This window comes from Protopterus annectens, chromosome 6.part0, assembly GCF_019279795.1.
Source record: "Protopterus annectens isolate FY-2018-M chromosome 6.part0, PAN1.0, whole genome shotgun sequence".
NCBI lineage: Eukaryota > Metazoa > Chordata > Ceratodontiformes > Protopteridae > Protopterus > Protopterus annectens.
The window spans coordinates 1,578,998,142-1,579,022,323 of record NC_056737.1 but is presented as its reverse complement, the minus strand read 5'-3'; the positions used below and the strand labels follow the sequence as shown (position 1 = coordinate 1,579,022,323).

Genomic DNA, 24,182 nt, shown 5'->3' with positions numbered 1-24,182 from the left:
TAATACAATCAGGTTGACACAATCAGGAAGGTGAATCAAAGAATGATACATGTATGCTTACTAACAGGATGCAGGAGACCAAAATAGGGGAAGAGACCAGTCACCAATGGTGTCCCCCGGGGTTCGGTGCTGAGACTTTTTCTGTTTGACATATACATCTCAAAAGTAAAAGGAAATACCAAAGAGCTTTGGCCGACTAAGTTTAAGATGACTGCAAACTAGGAGCAGTTATTGAATCCCCAAATGACTTACCCATCATGCAGGAAGGTTTGTCCCAAACAATAACTGGTGCCAGAATCATGAATTGAAGCTAAACTCCAAGAAATACATTATCATATCCATTGGGAAGTCATCTACTCCAGGGAGCTGCCAAATTGACAATGCCCCCTCAGAATTGACCCAGTTGTTTGGCATTTGGGAATTTGTGTGTACAATGACCTAACTTTTGACCAATATGTGCCCAAAGTCATAAGAAAGCCTTTCTATATTGCACAGCTTATAAACAAATTGATTGTGACTAGATCTAGAGATGTTATTGTACCCCTTTACAAAGCCCTCATTAGATCAATAATTTTGTATAATGCCCACTTTGGCATGTATTTGTCCAGACCCATGCAACAAGTGGAATATCCACAGAGATACCTTACTAAAAGGATACAAGTCCTAAACAATAGGTCTTGCATGGACCACCTCAAAGATTTATCACTATACTCAGTATCCTACCGAGTGCTTAGAAGTGACATATCTGGCATGCAAGGCATCCCCCAACCTAATACAGATGGACCTACTGAACATCAGCAAGTCAAATGGCATCAGAAATACTCAGTCCAGATATCTAAACTGAATGTTGTGGATAGATGGATATATATCACAGAGTCAGAGGCTACCACTGTTCCAGAACAGACTATCCATTTAAGTAAAACGAAGCTCATCCCTGTCCATATTCAAATGCAACATGGATCTAAGGATGGGTAATAGAAAATGTACTGCAGGAGTGTCCCTCATGCCACTAATGGATAGAGACAGTTCCTAAATGCTGCATCCCTTACATGGGTCACCTCAAATTATCTACAGTAAGATCACATTTATTCTCACTAGGGCTAATATACGATTAACAGCCATGGGATAGGTAAGACCAATCAGGAAATGATAATTCAAGCACCCAAAGGGAAACTGGCTAAGCTTAAAATGTCCTTCAAGTGAACCTATATTGTGGTACTAAATAATTTTAAAAAATTGAGCTTTTTAGATCACTAAGTGCCCCCTCACCCTCCGCCCCTCCAGTCTTCAACAGTTTCCAGTGCCACTGGCAATGAGGCTCATGTTTGCTGACCGCTTAACTATGTGTAAACAGGGAAAGCATTGATTGCACAAACCTGATGCTTGGTGGTGTGCTATTGAAAGTTTATATTAGCATGTATTACTTTTGCTTAATGTCCATTTAGTCTTCCTGCCATCAAACTACATGTAAAAACACAAACAAGGGAAAGGCACTTTTTAAGAAAAGAACAGATATTTAAACTGCAGCTATCTCTTACCTCTCCCATGCACTGCAAACTCATTACTAGTTCATAAATATATCAGCTACACTACAGAAATAAATAACAAATGCTTTCTTATATTATGAGGCATATCTTTATAATGACAATACGCATTCAAATTTTCCAATATTTGTAGTAATGTGGATAGATGTTTCCATATAGTTTGTAAATATGTCTCATAAAGTATACCTGTACATTGGAGACACCACAGAAAATACTACACTTTGCACACACATCAATCTACTATAATGCAGAACTTTAATATCTTGACAGTTGTACATAGTTAGCTATCCATTTCAGACAAGCATCCAAAAACCTTCTCTCCAACATCCTGTAATGATGTCATCCACTATAAATTATCCTGCAACCTTGTAAAAGTCAAACTTATGCTGTGGCGCTTGCATTAAGTACTGAGTTCTCTAGTCCATGTACTTAGGTAGGGGTTCTAATCTCACTGCAATTAACTGGTATGTCTGTGTGTCTGTCTAGTCAGAACAGCATACTTGTGTATCCTGCAGTCATCACTACAATTCCATGATGTACCAATATTTTGACAGGTGGACATTTATTTATTTTTTTATTTTTATTTATTTAACATTTTGTTGACCGGGAAAGTCCGACTAGGTTCCACAGAGCCTGTTTTCAGTGGAGGCCCAGGGAGAAATGCTCCAAACACATGTCTTTAGAATGTGGGAGGAAACCGGAGTACCTGGAGGAAACCCACGCAAACGCAGGGAGAACATGCAAATTCTGCACAGAAGGCACCCTAGTCGAGAATCGAACCGGAGAACCTCTTGCCATGAGGAGACAATGTTAACCGCTATACCACTGCACCACCCTTGCCTACACATCCACTTCAGACAGGCCTCCCAACATCTTCCAATGACTATGTCATCCACTATAAATTATCCTGCAACCATGTAAAAGTTGCACTTGTGCCGTGGCACTTGCATTAAGTACTGAGGTCTCTAGTCCATGTACTTAGGTAGAGGTTCTAATCTCACTGTAGTCAACTGCTGTGTGTCTGTGTATTCAGAAGATCATAGTTATATATCCTGCAATCATCACTACAATCCCATGGAGTACCAATATTTTGACAGTTGAACATGCTACACATCCATTTCAGACAGGCCTCCCTACATCTTCTCTCCAACATCCAATGATGATGTCATCCACTACAAACTGTCCTGCAGCCTTGTAAAAGTCACACTTGTGCCATGGCACTTGCATTAAATACAGAAGTCCATATTCTGTTCACTTATTTAGATAGGGGTACTGTTGTCAGTGCAGTCAACTGGTGTGTGTGTGTGTGCGTGTGTGTGTTTGTGTGTGTGTGTGTGTGTGTGTGTGTGTGTGTGTGTGTGTGTGTGTGTGTGTGTGTGTGTGTGTGTGTGTGTGTGTGTGTGCGTGTGTGCGTGTGTGCATGTGTGTGTGTGTGTGTGTGTGTGTGTGTGTGTGTGTGTGTGTGTGTGTGTGTGTGTATATTTGCTTGACATTAGAGAGAGGATTTTACACCAGCATGTGGGCTACTCCTATTACCATCTTCCTCTCATAAGACAATGTTGATGTCATCACTTATAAAGTGTCTGACACTGTCCAAGTCAGACTTGTGCTGTGGTACTTGTCTTAAATACAGAGGTCTCTAGTCTGTGTACTTAGTTTAGGGTTCTGTTCTCACTGCAGTCAACTGGTGTGTGTGTGTGTGTGTGTGTGTGTGTGTGTGTGTGTGTGTGTGTGTGTGTGTGTGTGTGCGCACTCTTGCTTGACATTAGACAGGGCATTTTCCACCAGCATGTAGGACACTGCTATTATCATCTTCCTCTCACAAGACAGTGCTGATGTCAACACTTATAATGTGTTGTCTTACATTGTCCAAGTCAGACTTGTGCTGTGGTGTTTGCATGAAATATGGAGGTCTCTAGGTTCATAGGTTCATAGATTAGTACTAGGCTAACTGCCCGTTTGGGCCATTTGAAGCCTAGCCAGTTACCCCATGTGCGAATCAAACCCTGCACCTTGTGTCTTTAAGGTAAACACCTTAACCATGTTGTCATCCTCCCACTGAGATAAACAGGGGTTCTGTTCTCGATGCAGTCAACTGGTGTGTGTGTGTGTGTGTGTGTGTGTGTGTGTGTGTGTGTGTGTGTGTGTGTGTGTGTGTGTGTGTGTGTGTGAGAGAGAGAGTGTGGTTATGTGTGTGTGTGTGTGTGTGTGTGTGTGTGTGTGTGTGTGTGTGTGTGTGTGTGTGTGTGTGTGTGCACTTGCTTGATATTACAGAGAGCATTTTACACCAGCATGTGGGATACTGCTAGTACCATTTTCCTCTCTCCAAACTCTGCTGATGTCATCAGTTATAAGGTATTCTCCAACACTATAAAAGCTAGAATTGTGCTATGCCACTTTTGTTAAGTACTGTGCTCTGTAAATAGATAGTTTTAGGATGACGCACAGCTTTTAAAACACTCCTTGAAACATCATGTTATAGCATACAATAACTATGTCATCCTGTATAACATGACCAAGTACTCAAAGGTCCCAACAATTCAAGCAGGTCACGAACACTATAAATTGAACACTGTTTAATTAAGTGCTTTTCATTGCCGCTTATATGGCAGCTTCTTCAGATTACAAAAACCAAGACATTAGCAAGTTTAAGTAAAAAGGTAAAATCATGTGATCTAAAATCAGCTGAGCTGTTACGTGTAAGCTCATTAATATTAAAACATGAAACGTACAAAATCAGCTTCAAAACATGTATCTATCTCCACAAGAATTGCAACGATCTTAGTACATATTTTTTTCCATCCTCTGTTTAAGCATACATACTAGCTTATTCCAAAAATGGTACTAATCAAATCTATGTAAAATGAATATATGCCATTTCTTAAAATAATTGACCAACATCAAGCCTCAAAGGTGTTCTAACATATACAAGTAATAAGTTCTACCGTTCGGTACACTCCCTAACAGTGAACTGAACAACTCGGACGAACATTGTTTACTAGCAAGATCGTCCTAGTAATTAGTCTTTAAAGCAAACCAAGAACAACTGTAGCATCACTAAGTGACAAATAGATTTCAACAAATTTCTGATATTGATCCCAAAGTATTAGGGCCCTTATACTTTATATACAGACGGGATTTGAATTTTAAGAACATGTTTGAATTTAGAAGTCAAAAAAACAACACCAGTTGCCATTTAAAATACGGCACATATAAGTGTGGAATGTGTTCTCAATGTTCGTATATAGTGAATGCTCCTTCTATAGAGATTCCCAGTAGGAATAGGAACATCACAAACAAGGTACATGCAAATTGTAATAGTTCAGATTTAGTTTATCTAGCTACATGCAAGGTTTGTAACTCATTTTACATAGGGAAAACTGAAAGGAAACTTAGGACTAGGATTTATGAACACAATTACGAGATTAATAAGGCGACCCCTAGAAATGCACTATTTCGCCATAGGAAGTCCTGTCCACTATCTATATTTTCCTTTTTTGTTCTTGAAATGGTTCCCAGGGAAATCAGGGGAGGTATGTGGGAGGCAAAGCTGGAATATAGGGAACTGTTTTGGCAAATTACACTTGAGGCCAACAGGAATCCCAGTTTAAATGAAATGTTATCTATTATGCCAGTTTTAAAACTCAGATCAGCTGAATTGTAGTAATAATTATTTATGGTATTTTAACATGCACCACTAGAGGGCATATGTAGATACAGATTTTTCATCTATATGAATTTGTACATGTAAAAGTTATTTTTATAACACATATATTATACTATATATATTTTTTTTATTTATTGTTAGAAGAGTTATATATATTTATATTGTTCTGATAGATGAATCTAGGGTATTATTATGTATGTTTTATTTGTTCACATTTATATACTTGATATGTTTTAAATGATATTACCATTTTAAATTTCAAATTTTAAATGTTGGATAACCAATGAGATCAGTTGTTTGATGTTCATCATGCTATTTAAACAGTACTTGCATCATGTGTATTTTATCTGATGAAGTGGGATATACGAAAACGCAGATTTGTATTGACAGCGTTAATAAATTTCTTTTTTTGCCAACTTACATCGTTCCTCAGCGTTCTTTCTCTTATTTGGGTGCTTATTTGGACAGAATTGTTTCTTTGGTTTTTTGTTTGCCATATCGTGTTTCACTGTAGAAACTTGCTGGTCAAAATTCAGATTGTTATCTACCCGTGTTCCCAACTCTCTCAACAGTGGGTTGGAGGTTAGAGGTGGTGCTGTCAATAGACTACTTAGTAAGCAACCTGGGATGTTATCTGGTATCAGTGAAACCATGTTTTTAGCCTTGGAGAGCCAGATATGACCTGATCTCTAGAGATACTTGGCAGAGGACTGTTGTTAGGTATGCTTTGGATATGGTCTGTGGGTCCAGGGTGGGGAGAGGTTTTCACCAAATCTGTCATCTAGCAGGTTGGCTATTTCCTCAAGTGCAGCTTCATGTTTAGTCTCCTAGCATTAAGCATCAGAACCTTCAGTTTGCCTCCAGTGGATTGCACAATATTGGAATTGTTTTTGCTTTGACATTGTCTAAAAAAAAGGCACTATGAGGGGAGGCAAGCATCTTTGCAGTATTTGACAGCCTAGAGGACACAGGTACAGACCATATCTGACAAAGCAGCATGGCCTGTCAACCATCTCATTCCAGGGTGAGAGATACTGGATCACCCTGGACTGCCACCAAAAGGTAAGACAATTGTTGATGTTGATCATTTATTCTTTATATTGTGGCATCATCCTGGGTCTTGGTATACTGTACATATACATTCACTGTACAATTCATACTTTATCATGTTGATATGTGATTAGTGTTCATGCTACATCTCTCTTTATTACCATGTCATCATCTGCTGTACATTACCATCTTTCACCTGTCCTTTTTCCATGTGTTCATTCCTACAATTCATTTGTGTGTCCCTATTCAATACACATACTTCCCCTAACTGTTTATTTATAATACAATCTATGTACCCTTACTGAACATTTACACAACTTTTGTTCAGTATGCCTGACACAGATTTCCACAGTACTCTGCACTGTATAGCCTTTCATGTAATGTGTTGAAATTATGTACAATTCTTTATTAATAACCCTGGTAATCCTCATGGCATTTTGCACAAACTTGCAGACCTAGTTTGCCCTTAGGTGAACAGATTTACATGTCTGTTGCTGTCTGTATTGCTTTACATGATTTTCTGGCCATCAGCACTGTTGCTAGCCACAAAACTGTGCTTATTTACATTTAAATGTGGTGTGCGGCATAAATATGTGATTAGCATTGTTGCTTACCGTGCAAACATGTAAACTCCATGTAGGCTTCATGATAAGTTCAGCCTTCGAATAAATCTTACATCAAATGGCTGTTAATTGAATGTTAAACATCAAATGGTAGTTTTACTGAACAGGCATATCTTCGAAAATAAAATCATTGAATTGCCATAGCTGGCAAACATAAAGGAACCACAACATGCTGCTTACTAACCAATAACTTAGCTATAAGAAAACCTGCCCTTTCTCCAGTGTAGTGTAACCTCAGGGAGTTGGTATATATAATTAACGGGGGGCTCAGAAGGATTTAGTGAATACTGGACACTACTTATGTAGGGGGCTGTGCCCCCCCCCCACTACTTATAGCTAAGTTACCAATAAGTAAGTAGTACATTGATGTTCCTTTATGTTGGCCAACAATGACCATTTGATGATTTTATTGTGGAAGATATGCCTGTTCAGTAAAAGTAACATTTGATATTTAATGTTTGATTAATAGCCATTCAATGTAAGATTAATTTGATGGCTGAATATAGACTGAGTTTATTGAATTCCCAGGATTAACTTAACACATTATACAGACTTAGTTGCACAAACAATGTTATAGCATTCAAATGAAACCATAAAATCTGACTAGAAGAGCATATGACTACATATCAGTTAACACTTGATTGTTCACATTTAGGGAAATGTATCAAGTAGAGATGATGCCAGTCTTTTATGTTCTGTATGTGAGTGTATATATAGATGTTAAAACAGTATTTGAGTATTTATAGTTCAGAAAGCATTCAACTATTTTCTTTTACCGAAACACATCAGGCCACATTGCAAAAGAGTTGCTTTCAGTGTAAGCCTGCCCTGATTCTGAAATACTTGCTGTCAGTATAAGTGACTTACTTCAATGTAAGGCATATATATAAGCAGGCTTACTACGGGGACCAGATTCCATAACACCTGCACTTAGCCTGCTCACAGTGTAAGTGGTCACTAACACTGAGAGTAAGTCTTTTGGAACTTGAGGCTAATGAGTAGAGAGCTGGAAGTATTTTGATTTCTGGATGCAATTTTATATCACTATTAAAACAGTTACTGTTTTGCAATAATATTACAGTTTGCATAACCTCGGGACCAGTTCAGCAATACAAATACATGTAAGCTAGAGGAGGCAGTGTTCAAATTTATCATACAGTAATCCAGATATTAATAAAGTGGAGCTCAGTATGAGAAGAATAATACAGTAGCTTGTTAAAGGCTCTAGAAGACTGAATAGACCCAAGTGATTCCAAAGCTTGACTGTTAAGTTTAATTATCAGAAATATACTGCACTGTAATACTGCTGCAAGAAAAAGAAATTGTCTGAATGCAGCTAATAGTACAACATTTATTTACACTGCCTTAAGGCAAAGTGACTTTGATCTACCTCTGCAACACATTCTGCTCAAGGAACTTACTGATACAGTCAGCAGCAACGACCTGCAGCCTGTAGCGGGTTTCTGGGGTGTTACCCTCCAACTCAGGGGAGATGTTTACGATGTTCCCTTTTGTGTTGTAGAGTTTTAAAATATCATGGGGTCCAGCCTCTGCTGCAGCTCGAAACAAATCTGAAAAATAAAACAGCAGATGGTCAGAATGAGTTTATAAACTGAGATTAATGTAAAGAATTATTAAAGATTGTATATTCAACACAATGAAATCTTGGAAAGTTCTGGCTGTGCTGATATTTTTGGAAAGTGAGAGAATGCCTGAGGAATGGAGAAAAAGTGTTTTGGTGCCTATTTTTAAGAATAAGGGTGATGTGCAGAGCTGTAGTAACTACAGCGGGATTAAATTGATCAGTCACAGCATGAAGTTATGGGAAAGAGTAGTGGAAGCTAGGTTAAGACATGATGATTAGTGATCAGCAGTATGGTTTCATGCCGGGAAAGAGCACTGCAGATGCGATATTTGCTCTGAGAGTGTTGATGGAGAAGTACAGAGAAGATCAGAAGGAGTTGCATTGTGTCTTTGTGGATTTAGAGAAAGCATATGACAGGGTGCCTAGAGAGGAGTTATGGTATTGTATGAGGAAGTCGGGAGGGTCAGAGAAGTATGTAAGAGTGGTATAGGATATGTACAAGGGTAGTGTGACAGCGGTGAGGTCTGCGGTGGGAGTGACGGATGCATTTAAGGTGGAGGTGGGATTACATCAAGGATCAGCTCTGAGCCCTTTCTTATTTGTAATGGTGATGGACAGGTTGACAGACGAGATTAGACAGGAGTCCCTGTGGACTATGATGTTTGCAGATGACATTGTGATCTGTAGTGAGAGTAGGGAACAGGTGGAGGAGACCCTGGAGAGGTGGAGATATGCTCTAGAGAGAAGGGGAATGAAGGTCAGCAGGACTAAGACAGAATATATGTGTGTGAATCAGAGGGAAGATAGAGGAATGGAATGGTGAGGATGCAGAGAGCAGAGGTGGTGAAGGTGGATAAGTTTAAATACTTGGGATCAACAGTTCAGAGTAATGGTGAGTCTGGAAGAGAGGTAAAGAAGAGAGTACAGGCAGGATGGAGTGGGTGGAGAAGAGTGTCAGGAGTGATTTGCGACAGACGAGTACCAGTAAGAGTGAAAGGGAAGGTCTACAAGAGCGTAGTAAGACCAGCTATATTATATGGGTTGGAGACAGTGGCATTGACAAAAAGGCAGGAGTCAGAGCTTGATGTGGCAGAGTTGAAGATGTTAAGATTTGCACTGAGTGTGACGAGGATGGACAGGATTGGGAATAAGTATATTAGAGGGTCAGCCCAGGTTGGAAGGTTTGGAGACAAAGCTAGAGAGGCAAGATTACGTTGGTTTGGACAAGTGCTGAGGAGGGATGCAGAGTATATTGGGAAAAAGATGCTAAGGATGAAGCTGCCAGGTAACAGGAAAAGAGGAAGGCCTAAGATAAGGTTTATGGATGTGGTGAAAGAGGACATGCAGGTGGTTGGTGTGACAGAGCAAGATGAAGAGGACAGGAAGAAATGGAAACAGTTGATCTGCTGTGATGACCCCTGATGGGAGCTGCCGAAAGGAGAAGAAGACATATTTACAGACACATATATACACATTCTCGGTTGGAGTGCCTTCTGTGTGGAGTCTGCATGTCCTCCCCACAATCGAGTGGTGTTCGAAAGACATGCATGAATGGGCATGCCTTCATTGAAGGTTGGGCGGCTAGCTGGCACCTCGGCACCATAAAACTCTACTGCCAATCATTAACAGACCAGAGTTCTGCTGTGGCAACCCCTAACCGGGAAAAGCCGAAAGATAAACAAACTATTTATCAGTTTTCAGTAACTGATCCCAACTCCTTCTTCCACAACCATAATCTGATTTTTTGCACTATATCTAATAAAATCAATTTCCATTAAAAAATGATTCAATCTTTCATTCTATACAGTCCAGATTACCTAAAATCTACCCTTCTCATGTATTATTCTAATATATGTATAGATATAAATATATAATATCCAATAATCATATTCATAGCTATATTGTTTATGTCATTAATATTTTCCAAACATTTTCTTTACACGACTTTTGCCAGACTTTCACCTCTCTTTTACATTTAAAAAACATGCTCTGCTGACTCTTTCTGTTTACAAAATAAACATGCTCCTCCAACTTTTTTATATGGCATTTTCCCTTTTACTGGTAACTTATTTATTACCAGTATCCATAGGAAATCCTTACACTCTCCTGTCTTGCTACACCACTTTTGCCTTACTTTAATGGCTTTAATCCATAATTTTGGTAAATATTCCCATGAATTTACATAATAATGATATCGTTTCATCACATTAATATATCACATCCTTCTATCTTACTCGATATCATCATTTTTTAAATTTTCCATGTTAGTATTTTTTATCATTTTTAATTTCTTCATTTACATATTCTTTTCCTCTTTTTTTTATTCCCATCATCTCACAGAATTTTTTGTATTTATATTTAAACATTCTCAGTATTAAATTCGTATTCTCTTCTTTTACCCACTTTAATATTTTGTACAAGACTAAAGAAGCAGAATAAACAAATGTATTTAGAAACCCTAACCCCCCTTCATCTTCACTCATATACAACACACCTCTTTGTATTGGGTTTAATCTTAATCCCATATGAAGGAAAACACCAATTGCACAATTTCCTTTTCATATATTGCTGGGTTCATAAAAACATTTGACATAGGTCCATTGGTTCATGGATGTTTACTAGGCTAACGACTACAAGGGCCTTTTTAAGTCTAGCCATGCATCCCAAATCTCTGGCAAGTTCTGATACCCTTAATAAGTGTAGGCAGGGACTTTGGAGTTGAAACATTTACAAGCAAGGGCCTGGGAGATGAATCATTAGAGACATAGGTGTCAAGCCAGGGATGAATTTCCTGTTCCGCATCCAACTGTCCAAGTTAAACTTGAAATGGGTTAAGGAGGAACTCTGCTTCACGTGAATAGGGAACCTTTTCTTGTGAATCAGAGTGCCTCCCTTATCCAATTCAAGTGTAATTTGGACAATTAGATGGGGAATGGGAAATTCACCCCCTGCTTACATTTATTTAGGGTACAAGAACTTGTCAGAGATTTGGGGTGCATGGCTAGGCTTAAAAAGACCCTTGTGGTCATTAGCCTTATAAACACCTATGAACCTATGTCAAATGATTTTATATATATATATATATATATATATATATATATATATATATATATATATATATATATGCAATTTTCCCATCAATACCAAATTCAGCAGATAAACCTTTTTCCTAAATGCCAATCTATGGGTCCTCTACAGAAGACATGTTTCTTTCATTTCTTTTATCAAACCCTTCTATTGTGTCATATCTATATAATTTTTCCCCAAATTTTAATCCTAGCAAAGACACTTCATTCATTGAAAAATGCACACCCACAGTTTTCACCACATCACCCATACCCTTCCTTTTATCATTATTCAAGGGCATTCCCATTTCCTTTAAACATTCATTCAGACAAACCAACACTTCTCTCATCCATATTTTGTTCATAGCAACTACAACTGTATCATTTGTGTATATCAGAAACTACTGGAATCACTACCTCCTTTTGCATGACATATACAGCATGTATCATTTTATAAGCTACGTCATTCATTATCACATTCCTCACCAGTGCAAGCCATATGCCATTCATGGGACATCCTTATCTTATATCGCACTTCATTCATATTTCTTATGTCAGCCACCCATTCACTAACTCTCTCACTCTGTTATTCTGATATACTGATATAAACACTCTCCTAATTCTATTACCTTTTCCTCTTTTGCTATTTTACCCAGATATGCAGATACATCATCCCCTCTCCTTTATAAACAATATCTCTGTCAAATAGTAATGCCTTAACCATATCACAATGCTCTTGTGTATTATACTTTGACTTCTGTAATACATTTCCATTTATTTTCCCATACTTTCTCTTCCTTTGTCATATAACCCTGCCACTGGGGAAAAACACTTTTTATACTTCTTTTTCATTTCAGTCCACCATTCAGACCAGTTTTTATAGAAGTCCTTCATGATTATATGATCCTTCCATAACTGTAATACTTCCCACTCACCAATTTCATCCCACAATTTCTCATTTATTTTTATTCCCTTTCCTATTTTAATATACATCCTTTCTTCCATCACCTCCATCCATATTGCTAAATGGTCTGAAAAAAACTGCCACAACTGTATCACCACCTGCTACCCTTACATTTTCTGATAAATGAAAATAAACTATGTCAGATCCAAGAGCCACCGTCTATAAGTTCACTGACTTTTGTTCCACACAGCTAATTTATCACAATTTATCACTTCCTATATTTTTATATCCTTTCATTTCTTTTTACATCCTCCTCTTAAATCACAAGTAAAGTCCCCTACCAATATAATGTTCATGGTAACCATCACATAGTCTGATATTTGGAGTCCAAATGGAGAGATGATAAATCAGCAAGCAGATGAGAGTAGCATTGCTGGAACTGAATTCATCCTCAAGTCTTGGTGAGTACCTTCACAAGGTGAAACCTGTTTTTCACAAAATGTCACTGAGACACTGATATATAGACTGTATTTTATATAGCATATGTCAGGACAAAAGTAGGTTAAAAAATAAAAAAAAATAGTTGGGTGCACAAGACCCAGGATAAAAAAGTGCCCAATCCTGGTAGGTACACTGATGCCAGGAATGGAAAGCATGACAGTGCAAAATCCTCAAGACACAGAAATATTCCTATAACTGGGTTAAGCCAGACTTGGGGGAGGATGCCCCCCCCCCCATTGTAGAAATCAGTTGTAGTCCACAAAAATCGCAAAAATGGATTGGCCAGAAAAAGAGTCATAAATATGATAGAGAGGACTATTGAGGATAAGAAAGAAATGTAGTGTTACTATTATGAAAGAAGCCCAGAATTTCCAGACAGAAGATATACAGAAAGATTAAGAAAAAAAATAGAGGAAAGAAAAATACTGCACAAGAAAAACTGTTAGAAGCTTCAAATAAAAATTTGTGTTTATTAATACAAAAGATTTATGAAAAGCATTATATAGACCAAGAAACCTTGGACTTTTTGGAAAAAGAAGCAACTGATGAAGAACAAAAATATAAAGAACAAAATCTAGAGATTTGTGAAAGGTATAAAGAAAGAAATATGGGTATGGGAAAGAAAGAGAGATTTGATATGGTGCAATATTTAAGCAAAGGAGAAAGCCACTTTAATCAATACAAAAAGGCAGCTCCAAAGATATTTGAAGAGAAATACAGGTGAAGAAAATTTCAAAATACAAAAAAAAAATCACAAAGAAGGAATGTATAATGGAAGATTAGTAAAGTAGAAGTTAAACAAATAGAAGCTGAAGTTATGGAATACCTGCAAAGTGAAGGTTTTAGTGTAGAAAGTCTAACGGAGGTTATATCTCAGCATGATGGAACAATGAGTCCCCCAGGTAAGGAGAAACAGGAGGAGCAGGAGACATCTGAAAAAGAAATATGGACATAGGAAGAAAAAGAGATTTTATATGGTGCAATATTTATGCAAAGGAGAAAACAAAGCTGATCGATACAAAAAGAGCAGCAGCAAAGATATTTGAAGAGAAATACAGGCAAAGGTATCCAGATATGGAAAATTTTACAATACAAAAAAATAAGAAAACAAAGAGGAAAATTGAAAAGGAGATTAGTAATGGAATAGTTAAAGAAACTGAAACTGAGGTTATGGATTACCTGCAAAGTGAATAAGATTTAGTTCAGAAAATCTAACTCTGATAACATCACAGCAGGATAGAGCAATGTATCCCCAAATTAAGGAGAAACCAGTGGAGCGGGAAACATCTGATCAGTTGCCATATGAAGATACTTTGGAGACTTCCATAGCAAACCAGTGCAAAAGTTCAGTTGGAGTTGCACAGCAAGGCAAGGAACAGTAAACTATGGTAACTCTGGTGCAGTCAATGTTGTGGTGTAATAGGCCAGTGAGTTCTCATATGAAATAGCAATGGATGACACAGGATGAAACTGAAGAGAATGTGGCACAGGAAGATGCTCTGGAACTTTCTGTAGATTACTCGCAGGAAAAGGAGAACAAAGAATGTGCCCTCAGTTTAGAAAAAAATGATCAAAGAGAAGAGTTGCTTGATTTAATAGAGATGGACAGACATATTAAGATCAATGAAATAAATAGTCTACAGAAAGTCAATAAAACCCAAAAAGTTAGAAGTTTAATAAAACAAATGAACACAAATGAACACGGTAATTAGGACTGTTCATAGAGATTCATGCAATATAACAGAAGTAAATAAGATATATTACTGTGCAGCTAAATTATTAACAGATAAAGTTTTACCATAAAAACACAGGGCAGTAAGGGAAAGGAAAGGGAGAAATCAAATGCCATCATGGACGTCTCAAATAGAGAAAACTATAAAGCAATTAAAACAAGAAGTGTCACTGTTAGAAGTGTATAGAAGAGGGAACAGATAAAAAAATAATACTCAGAAAGATAGACATGCTAAAAGCAATGCACAGTATCAGAACAGATCCGGATCTATCATGGGTTTACTATCAAAATTTAGGAAGCCAGTCACGTGAACTGGGATGGTCAAAAGGCAAATTTCTACTTCACAGAAGGTTGAACCAAAAATGGCCAGTGTGCATTCACTGTTGTGAGGTTGGCATTCCACTTGGAGATCGCAGTGCAGTGGGGATCGGGAAATGTACCCATTTCCTCACTGTAGTGTGATCTTGGAGTTTGTATATATAATTAGTAGGGGGTGAGGAGGTGCAGCCCCCCCCCCCCACATGGGGAGTGCAATGGGGCTTACCCTCTCAAAACGTTAGTTAGACATGACTGGAAGGCAAGGTACACTGGGTAATGTCGACTATGTTGAATTCAGACTTGTCGACATTACTGCTGTCATAATACTACATATATGATGTTTTCATTTTCATTGTTATTTTTCGAGTAAGTCATTTCTCAACGGAATGCATTTCAAGATTTTGATAGTAAACTTCTATCGTGCACTATCGCAAACGATAAACTAAAAATATCAGCACAGCCAGAAAAAACTTAGACGGCATGCAGATAAATATAAAGGAAAAGTACAAACTAAGTAATTTATTGATGACAAAAAAGTTTTATAGAAAACAGGGAAACAAGGCTAGAGGAACTGAAACACCACCAAAAAGAAGAAATAGATACATTTTGGAGAAATATCTATGAAGATTCTGTGGAACATAGCAAAGAAGCTGAATGGATAGAAGAAGTAAAAGAAAGAATAACAAGTTCAAATGTACATGATATGAAATGGGATGAAGTAATGGCCAGAGAGATTGAAACAATATTAAGAAAAGCTCCTAAATGGAAAACTCCAGGCCCAGATGCAGTACCTAACTTCTGGCTAAAAGTATTAACATCTTTACATGAAGATTTAGCCATGAGTAAGAATTATTTATATGCACACCCCAAACAGACACCAACCTGGTTAACAATAGTAAAAACAATATTCCTACTTAAGAGTGAACCAGCAAGATATCCTAAAAATAGACTTGCCTTCCGATGACATATAAATTATACACTGGAATTGATGCCAACAGAGTTTATAGTCATTTAGAAGAAAATTCAATCATGGCAATAGAGCAAAAGGGTAACAAAAGAAAGTCATATGGAACAAAGGATCATTTGTTGTAAATAAATTCATAATGGAGAACTGCAAAAAGAGGAAGAATCTAAGTATGGCATGAATAGACTACAAAAAAGCATTAAACAGTATCCCACATTCATGAATAAAAGAGTGCTTACAAATGTATAAGATATACCCTACACTGATTAATTACATTGCAGTGACCATAAAACAGTAACAAACCACTTTGCAGTTAAGCCATGATAAAGGACACATTATTATTCCAGGGATAAAAATTCAAAGGGGGATATTCCAGGGTGACTCTTTGTCACAGTTGTTCATTTGTCTTGCCCTTAACCCATTAAGCTGTCTACCTGACAGATTAAGTCATGGCTACAATTCTAGCTTCTAGACAACAACAAAATATAAAGACTTCTCATCTTTTTTTTGTGGATGATTTAAAACTGCATAGTTCATCAGATGAGGACCTGAAAGCACAACTGTAAGTGATCAAAACCTTTTCAGATGATACAAGAATATCATTTGGTCTTGATAAATGTGCAAAAGCAACCCTTAAAGCAGGAAATCTGCAGCACCAAGAAAACATCAGCCCGGGACAGGAATGTGATATAAAAGAATTTGAGCAAGCGGGAGTGTATAAATATTTGGGAACTGATGAAGAAACAGCAATAAAACATGAACAAATGAGAATAAAACTTAGTAAGGAATATTACAGAAGACTAAAATTAATACTGAAAACAGCACTGACTTTTAGGAACAAAGTCCAAGCTATAAACCCATTTGCTCTTCCTGTCCTAATTTACAGTTTTGGGGTGACTGAATGTCCTCAAAAGTTGTTGGACTGGTTGGACAGGAAAACAAGAAAGATTGTTCATGCTTATGAAATGATTTATAAAAATCAGAGTATACCAAGACTATATATTCCCAGATATGCAGATACATCATCCCCTCTCCTTTATAAATAATATCTCTGTCAAATAGTAATGCCTTAACCATATCACAATGCTCTTGTGTATTATACTTTGACTTCTGTAATACATTTCCATTTATTTTCCCATACTTTCTCTTCCTTTGTCATATAACCCTGCCACTGGGGAAAAACACTTTTTATACTTCTTTTTCATTTCAGTCCACCATTCAGACCAGTTTTTATAGAAGTCCTTCATGATTATATGATCCTTCCATAACTGTAATACTTCCCACTCACCAATTTCATCCCGCAATTTCTCATTTATTTTTATTCCCTTTCCTATTTTAATATACATCCTTTCTTCCATCACCTCCATCCATATTGCTAAATGGTCTGAAAAAAACTGCCACAACTGTATCACCACCTGCTACCCTTACATTTTCTGATAAATGAAAATAAACTATGTCAGATCCAAGAGCCACCGTCTATAAGTTCACTGACTTTTGTTCCACACAGCTAATTTATCACAATTTATCACTTCCTATATTTTTATATCCTTTCATTTCTTTTACATCCTCCTCTTAAATCACAAGTAAAGTCCCTACCAATATAATGTTCATGGTAACCATCACATAGTCTGATATTTGGAGTCCAAATGGAGAGATGATAAATCAGCAAGCAGATGAGAGTAGCATTGCTGGAACTGAATTCATCCTCAAGTCTTGGTGAGTACCTTCACAAGGTGAAACCTGTTTTTCACAAAATGTCACTGAGACACTGATATATAGACTGTATTTTATATAGCATATGTCAGGACAAAAGTAGGTTAAAAATAAAAAAAAATAGTTGGGTGCACAAGACCCAGGATAAAAAAGTGCCCAATCCTGGTAGGTACACTGATGCCAGGAATGGAAAGCATGACAGTGCAAAATCCTCAAGACACAGAAATATTCCTATAACTGGGTTAAGCCAGACTTGGGGGAGGATGCCCCCCCCCCCATTGTAGAAATCAGTTGTAGTCCACAAAAATCGCAAAAATGGATTGGCCAGAAAAAGAGTCATAAATATGATAGAGAGGACTATTGAGGATAAGAAAGAAATGTAGTGTTACTATTATGAAAGAAGCCCAGAATTTCCAGACAGAAGATATACAGAAAGATTAAGAAAAAAAATAGAGGAAAGAAAAATACTGCACAAGAAAAACTGTTAGAAGCTTCAAATAAAAATTTGTGTTTATTAATACAAAAGATTTATGAAAAGCATTATATAGACCAAGAAACCTTGGACTTTTTGGAAAAAGAAGCAACTGATGAAGAACAAAAATATAAAGAACAAAATCTAGAGATTTGTGAAAGGTATAAAGAAAGAAATATGGGTATGGGAAAGAAAGAGAGATTTGATATGGTGCAATATTTAAGCAAAGGAGAAAGCCACTTTAATCAATACAAAAAGGCAGCTCCAAAGATATTTGAAGAGAAATACAGGTGAAGAAAATTTCAAAATACAAAAAAAAAATCACAAAGAAGGAATGTATAATGGAAGATTAGTAAAGTAGAAGTTAAACAAATAGAAGCTGAAGTTATGGAATACCTGCAAAGTGAAGGTTTTAGTGTAGAAAGTCTAACGGAGGTTATATCTCAGCATGATGGAACAATGAGTCCCCCAGGTAAGGAGAAACAGGAGGAGCAGGAGACATCTGAAAAAGAAATATGGACATAGGAAGAAAAAGAGATTTTATATGGTGCAATATTTATGCAAAGGAGAAAACAAAGCTGATCGATACAAAAAGAGCAGCAGCAAAGATATTTGAAGAGAAATACAGGCAAAGGTATCCAGATATGGAAAATTTTACAATACAAAAAGTAAGAAAACAAAGAGGAAAATTGAAAAGGAGATTAGTAATGGAATAGTTAAAGAAACTGAAACTGAGGTTATGGATTACCTGCAAAGTGAATAAGATTTAGTTCAGAAAATCTAACTCTGATAACATCACAGCAGGATAGAGCAATGTATCCCCAAATTAAGGAGAAACCAGTGGAGCGGGAAACATCTGATCAGTTGCCATATGAAGATACTTTGGAGACTTCCATAGCAAACCAGTGCAAAAGTTCAGTTGGAGTTGCACAGCAAGGCAAGGAACAGTAAACTATGGTAACTCTGGTGCAGTCAATGTTGTGGTGTAATAGGCCAGTGAGTTCTCATATGAAATAGCAATGGATGACACAGGATGAAACTGAAGAGAATGTGGCACAGGAAGATGCTCTGGAACTTTCTGTAGATTACTCGCAGGAAAAGGAGAACAAAGAATGTGCCCTCAGTTTAGAAAAAAATGATCAAAGAGAAGAGTTGCTTGATTTAATAGAGATGGACAGACATATTAAGATCAATGAAATAAATAGTCTACAGAAAGTCAATAAAACCCAAAAGTTAGAAGTTTAATAAAACAAATGAACACAAATGAACACGGTAATTAGGACTGTTCATAGAGATTCATGCAATATAACAGAAGTAAATAAGATATATTACTGTGCAGCTAAATTATTAACAGATAAAGTTTTACCATAAAAACACAGGGCAGTAAGGGAAAGGAAAGGGAGAAATCAAATGCCATCATGGACGTCTCAAATAGAGAAAACTATAAAGCAATTAAAACAAGAAGTGTCACTGTTAGAAGTGTATAGAAGAGGAACAGATAAAAAAATAATACTCAGAAAGATAGACATGCTAAAAGCAATGCACAGTATCAGAACAGATCCGGATCTATCATGGGTTTACTATCAAAATTTAGGAAGCCAGTCACGTGAACTGGGATGGTCAAAAGGCAAATTTCTACTTCACAGAAGGTTGAACCAAAAATGGCCAGTGTGCATTCACTGTTGTGAGGTTGGCATTCCACTTGGAGATCGCAGTGCAGTGGGGATCGGGAAATGTACCCATTTCCTCACTGTAGTGTGATCTTGGAGTTTGTATATATAATTAGTAGGGGGTGAGGAGGTGCAGCCCCCCCCCCCCACATGGGGAGTGCAATGGGGCTTACCCTCTCAAAACGTTAGTTAGACATGACTGGAAGGCAAGGTACACTGGGTAATGTCGACTATGTTGAATTCAGACTTGTCGACATTACTGCTGTCATAATACTACATATATGATGTTTTCATTTTCATTGTTATTTTTCGAGTAAGTCATTTCTCAACGGAATGCATTTCAAGATTTTGATAGTAAACTTCTATCGTGCACTATCGCAAACGATAAACTAAAAATATCAGCACAGCCAGAAAAAACTTAGACGGCATGCAGATAAATATAAAGGAAAAGTACAAACTAAGTAATTTATTGATGACAAAAAAGTTTTATAGAAAACAGGGAAACAAGGCTAGAGGAACTGAAACACCACCAAAAAAAGAAGAAATAGATACATTTTGGAGAAATATCTATGAAGATTCTGTGGAACATAGCAAAGAAGCTGAATGGATAGAAGAAGTAAAAGAAAGAATAACAAGTTCAAATGTACATGATATGAAATGGGATGAAGTAATGGCCAGAGAGATTGAAACAATATTAAGAAAAGCTCCTAAATGGAAAACTCCAGGCCCAGATGCAGTACCTAACTTCTGGCTAAAAGTATTAACATCTTTACATGAAGATTTAGCCATGAGTAAGAATTATTTATATGCACACCCCAAACAGACACCAACCTGGTTAACAATAGTAAAAACAATATTCCTACTTAAGAGTGAACCAGCAAGATATCCTAAAAATAGACTTGCCTTCCGATGACATATAAATTATACACTGGAATTGATGCCAACAGAGTTTATAGTCATTTAGAAGAAAATTCAATCATGGCAATAGAGCAAAAGGGTAACAAAAGAAAGTCATATGGAACAAAGGATCATTTGTTGTAAATAAATTCATAATGGAGAACTGCAAAAAGAGGAAGAATCTAAGTATGGCATGAATAGACTACAAAAAAGCATTGAACAGTATCCCACATTCATGAATAAAAGAGTGCTTACAAATGTATAAGATATACCCTACACTGATTAATTACATTGCAGTGACCATAAAACAGTAACAAACCACTTTGCAGTTAAGCCATGATAAAGGACACATTATTATTCCAGGGATAAAAATTCAAAGGGGGATATTCCAGGGTGACTCTTTGTCACAGTTGTTCATTTGTCTTGCCCTTAACCCATTAAGCTGTCTACCTGACAGATTAAGTCATGGCTACAATTCTAGCTTCTAGACAACAACAAAATATAAAGACTTCTCATCTTTTTTTTGTGGATGATTTAAAACTGCATAGTTCATCAGATGAGGACCTGAAAGCACAACTGTAAGTGATCAAAACCTTTTCAGATGATACAAGAATATCATTTGGTCTTGATAAATGTGCAAAAGCAACCTTTAAAGCAGGAAATCTGCAGCACCAAGAAAACATCAGCCCGGGACAGGAATGTGATATAAAAGAATTTGAGCAAGCGGGAGTGTATAAATATTTGGGAACTGATGAAGAAACAGCAATAAAACATGAACAAATGAGAATAAAACTTAGTAAGGAATATTACAGAAGACTAAAATTAATACTGAAAACAGCACTGACTTTTAGGAACAAAGTCCAAGCTATAAACCCATTTGCTCTTCCTGTCCTAATTTACAGTTTTGGGGTGACTGAATGTCCCCAAAAGTTGTTGGACTGGTTGGACAGGAAAACAAGAAAGATTGTTCATGCTTATGAAATGATTTATAAAAATCAGAGTATACCAAGACTATATATTCCCCATTCTAAAGGAGGCATCGTCCTCCTCAAAATTGATTACATGTATAGATCTGCAATCAGGACTGCATACATATCTGATGACCTTACAAGACCCAAATGTAGTGAAATTTTTAAGACATGAGGAGAATAAGTCTAAGATAATTTCCCTGCTTAGTTAAGCAGAAGCATATCAGTTTCAAGAGGGAATGGAAATCAACCCAGAAGTAGATAAAAATCAGGCAGCAACTGAATGTGCCAAAAAACAAAAGAAAGAATATAAGGTGAAGGGTCAGATGAGAAGGCAAGAAATGTGGAAGATGCATAAATATAGTTGCAAGTATAGAAAATTCTTGAAACAACCTCATATTGATCAAGTTTAAATGCAGTAATAGTTAAGGACAGGTGAATTTAAACAAAAAAACAAAAGGTTAATATTGGCAGCCCTAGACAGTGGACTACATATGTGTTGGTTTACAAAGTCCATTGAACATGTGGAAGAAACAGACAAATGTAGGTTTTGTAAAACAGAATTAGAAACAGTCACACATCTTGTTGCTGGTTGTGATACACTAATGGCAGAGGGACTGTATACTGAAAGGTATAATAATGTGGCAAGACTATTGCATTGGGGATTGTGCAAACATTATAACACTGAAGTAGCTGAAAAAATATTGGAAGCCTGAGCCACAAAGCATCATAGAAAATGATGAAGTTTATATCACATGGGATCACTAAAAAAATGGATCCAAGGTGGAAAGCCAAACGAAGACAGACTACTGCTGTAGTAAATGCTTAGAAAGTCTGATTCTTTAATGTAAAACCATACGAAACAATAAAACCACAAGCGCTTTCGCTCGGTCTGTGCAGAGCTTTATCAAGTAAACATCCAAAGTGCTACAAACCTTTATATACACTAGAATTAATTGTTAATTAATCAATTAAAAGTTAAAACTTGATGGATGCTGAACTCAATGAATTGTTAAAAAATACTTCATTGTTAAAAGTTAAACCTAATGCATTGTAGTAAATATATACAATAAATATTCAAACTGTGACATAAAATGATAAAGAACTGTAAACAGTGCATTTAGCAGTAAATTAAAATAAATTATTTATCATATTTTACTTAAGATTTTTTATATATCAACAGTGAAGGAGCCTCTCATAGTCGAGCCTTTCTTAACTTAAGGACACTGTTTATATTAATATTGTCATTTAGTCCAGGGTGTCTGCCTGCGTCTAATTTAAGTTGCCATATAAGTTCCTTGTATTCAAGGGTCATCTCCCAGTCACCTCCCCTAACGTCCGGGGTGATTTGCTCCAACACTATGAATTTAAGATCTATCTCGGGGCAAGTGAGCGAATGCTTGTAAAATGCATTAGACTCCTTTTGTTTACTTAAATCATAAAAATGCTCATAGAGTCTTTTCCTTAGTGGTCTCTCAGTTTTGCCAACATAGAAGCTTGAGCAGATGGTGCAAACCCTAGGTAGACTACCCCTTTGCTCCCACAAGTGTAATGGTGATGTGATTTAATGTTAAAATTCCTGGAGGGAATATAAAGTGTTGGAGCATTAATAATGGCATGACATTGGTTGCAGGCCCCACATTTGAAAGTGCCTAGTCGTGTGTTAGAGTTGTTAGCCTGGAAATTAGGTTTCCTTTCAAATAGTTCCTTGAAATTAATGTCCCTCTTTCTTACAAATTTGGGGTGTGCTGGAAGGGTATCTTTAAATTCTTCATGAAAGGTCAGTACAGGCCAATGCCTCCTAATGATCTCCTCAATGTCAGCGGAATTACCAGAATAAGTATAAATAAAACTGTTCCGGAAGGTGTCAGATGTCGCTGCAGTGTTAGTTGTAACAGAAGGTTGCCCTGTGCCAAGGAGTGGGGGAAATGTTGTTTCTCTATTGTCGATCACTTCCTTAGCTAAGGAGGTAATAAAGGAGAGAGGGTATCCCCTGTCTACAAACATGGACTGCAAAAAATGCATTTCATCCAAAAAATCAACAGTGGAGCTGCACATCCTGGAGGCTCTAATGAACTGGCCCTTAACAATGCCTTTTTTGTGGTGGAATGGGTGTGCACTTTGAAAATGCAGAAAAGAATTGGAAAAAGTGGGTTTCCTGTAAAGTTTTGAGAGAAATGTAGAGTTGTTGTAATCTTTATATAAAGTCACATCAAGATAGTGAAGTTCGTGCTTGTTAATATTGTGAGTGAACACCAAGAAAGGGGTAGTGGAGTTGATGTAACTAAAACAATCCAAAAACTGATTGAAAGTCCCATTCCATAAAATACAGATGTCATCTAGGTATCTTCTATAATGGGTTAGATGTTGAACCCAGGTAGAAGAAAAAATGAACATACGTTCCCATCTGTGCAGGACAACATTGGCTTAAAAGGAAGCGCATGAGGCACCCATGGCCACTCCTTTCCTTTGTCTAAAAAGCTCACCATTGAAAAATATAAAATTATTT

At 36.9% G+C, this 24,182-nt stretch overlaps 1 protein-coding gene across 1 annotated transcript in view; it reads right to left on the bottom strand.

Moving 5' to 3' along the window:
• Positions 1-24,182, bottom strand: part of LOC122804009 (high affinity cGMP-specific 3',5'-cyclic phosphodiesterase 9A-like) — a 708,135-nt gene that overhangs the window by 633,399 nt on the left and 50,554 nt on the right. The window contains exon 2 of the mRNA XM_044073690.1: positions 8,306-8,455. Coding sequence (XP_043929625.1) covers positions 8,306-8,455 — 150 coding nt within the window. The remainder of the gene's footprint in view (positions 1-8,305; positions 8,456-24,182) is intronic.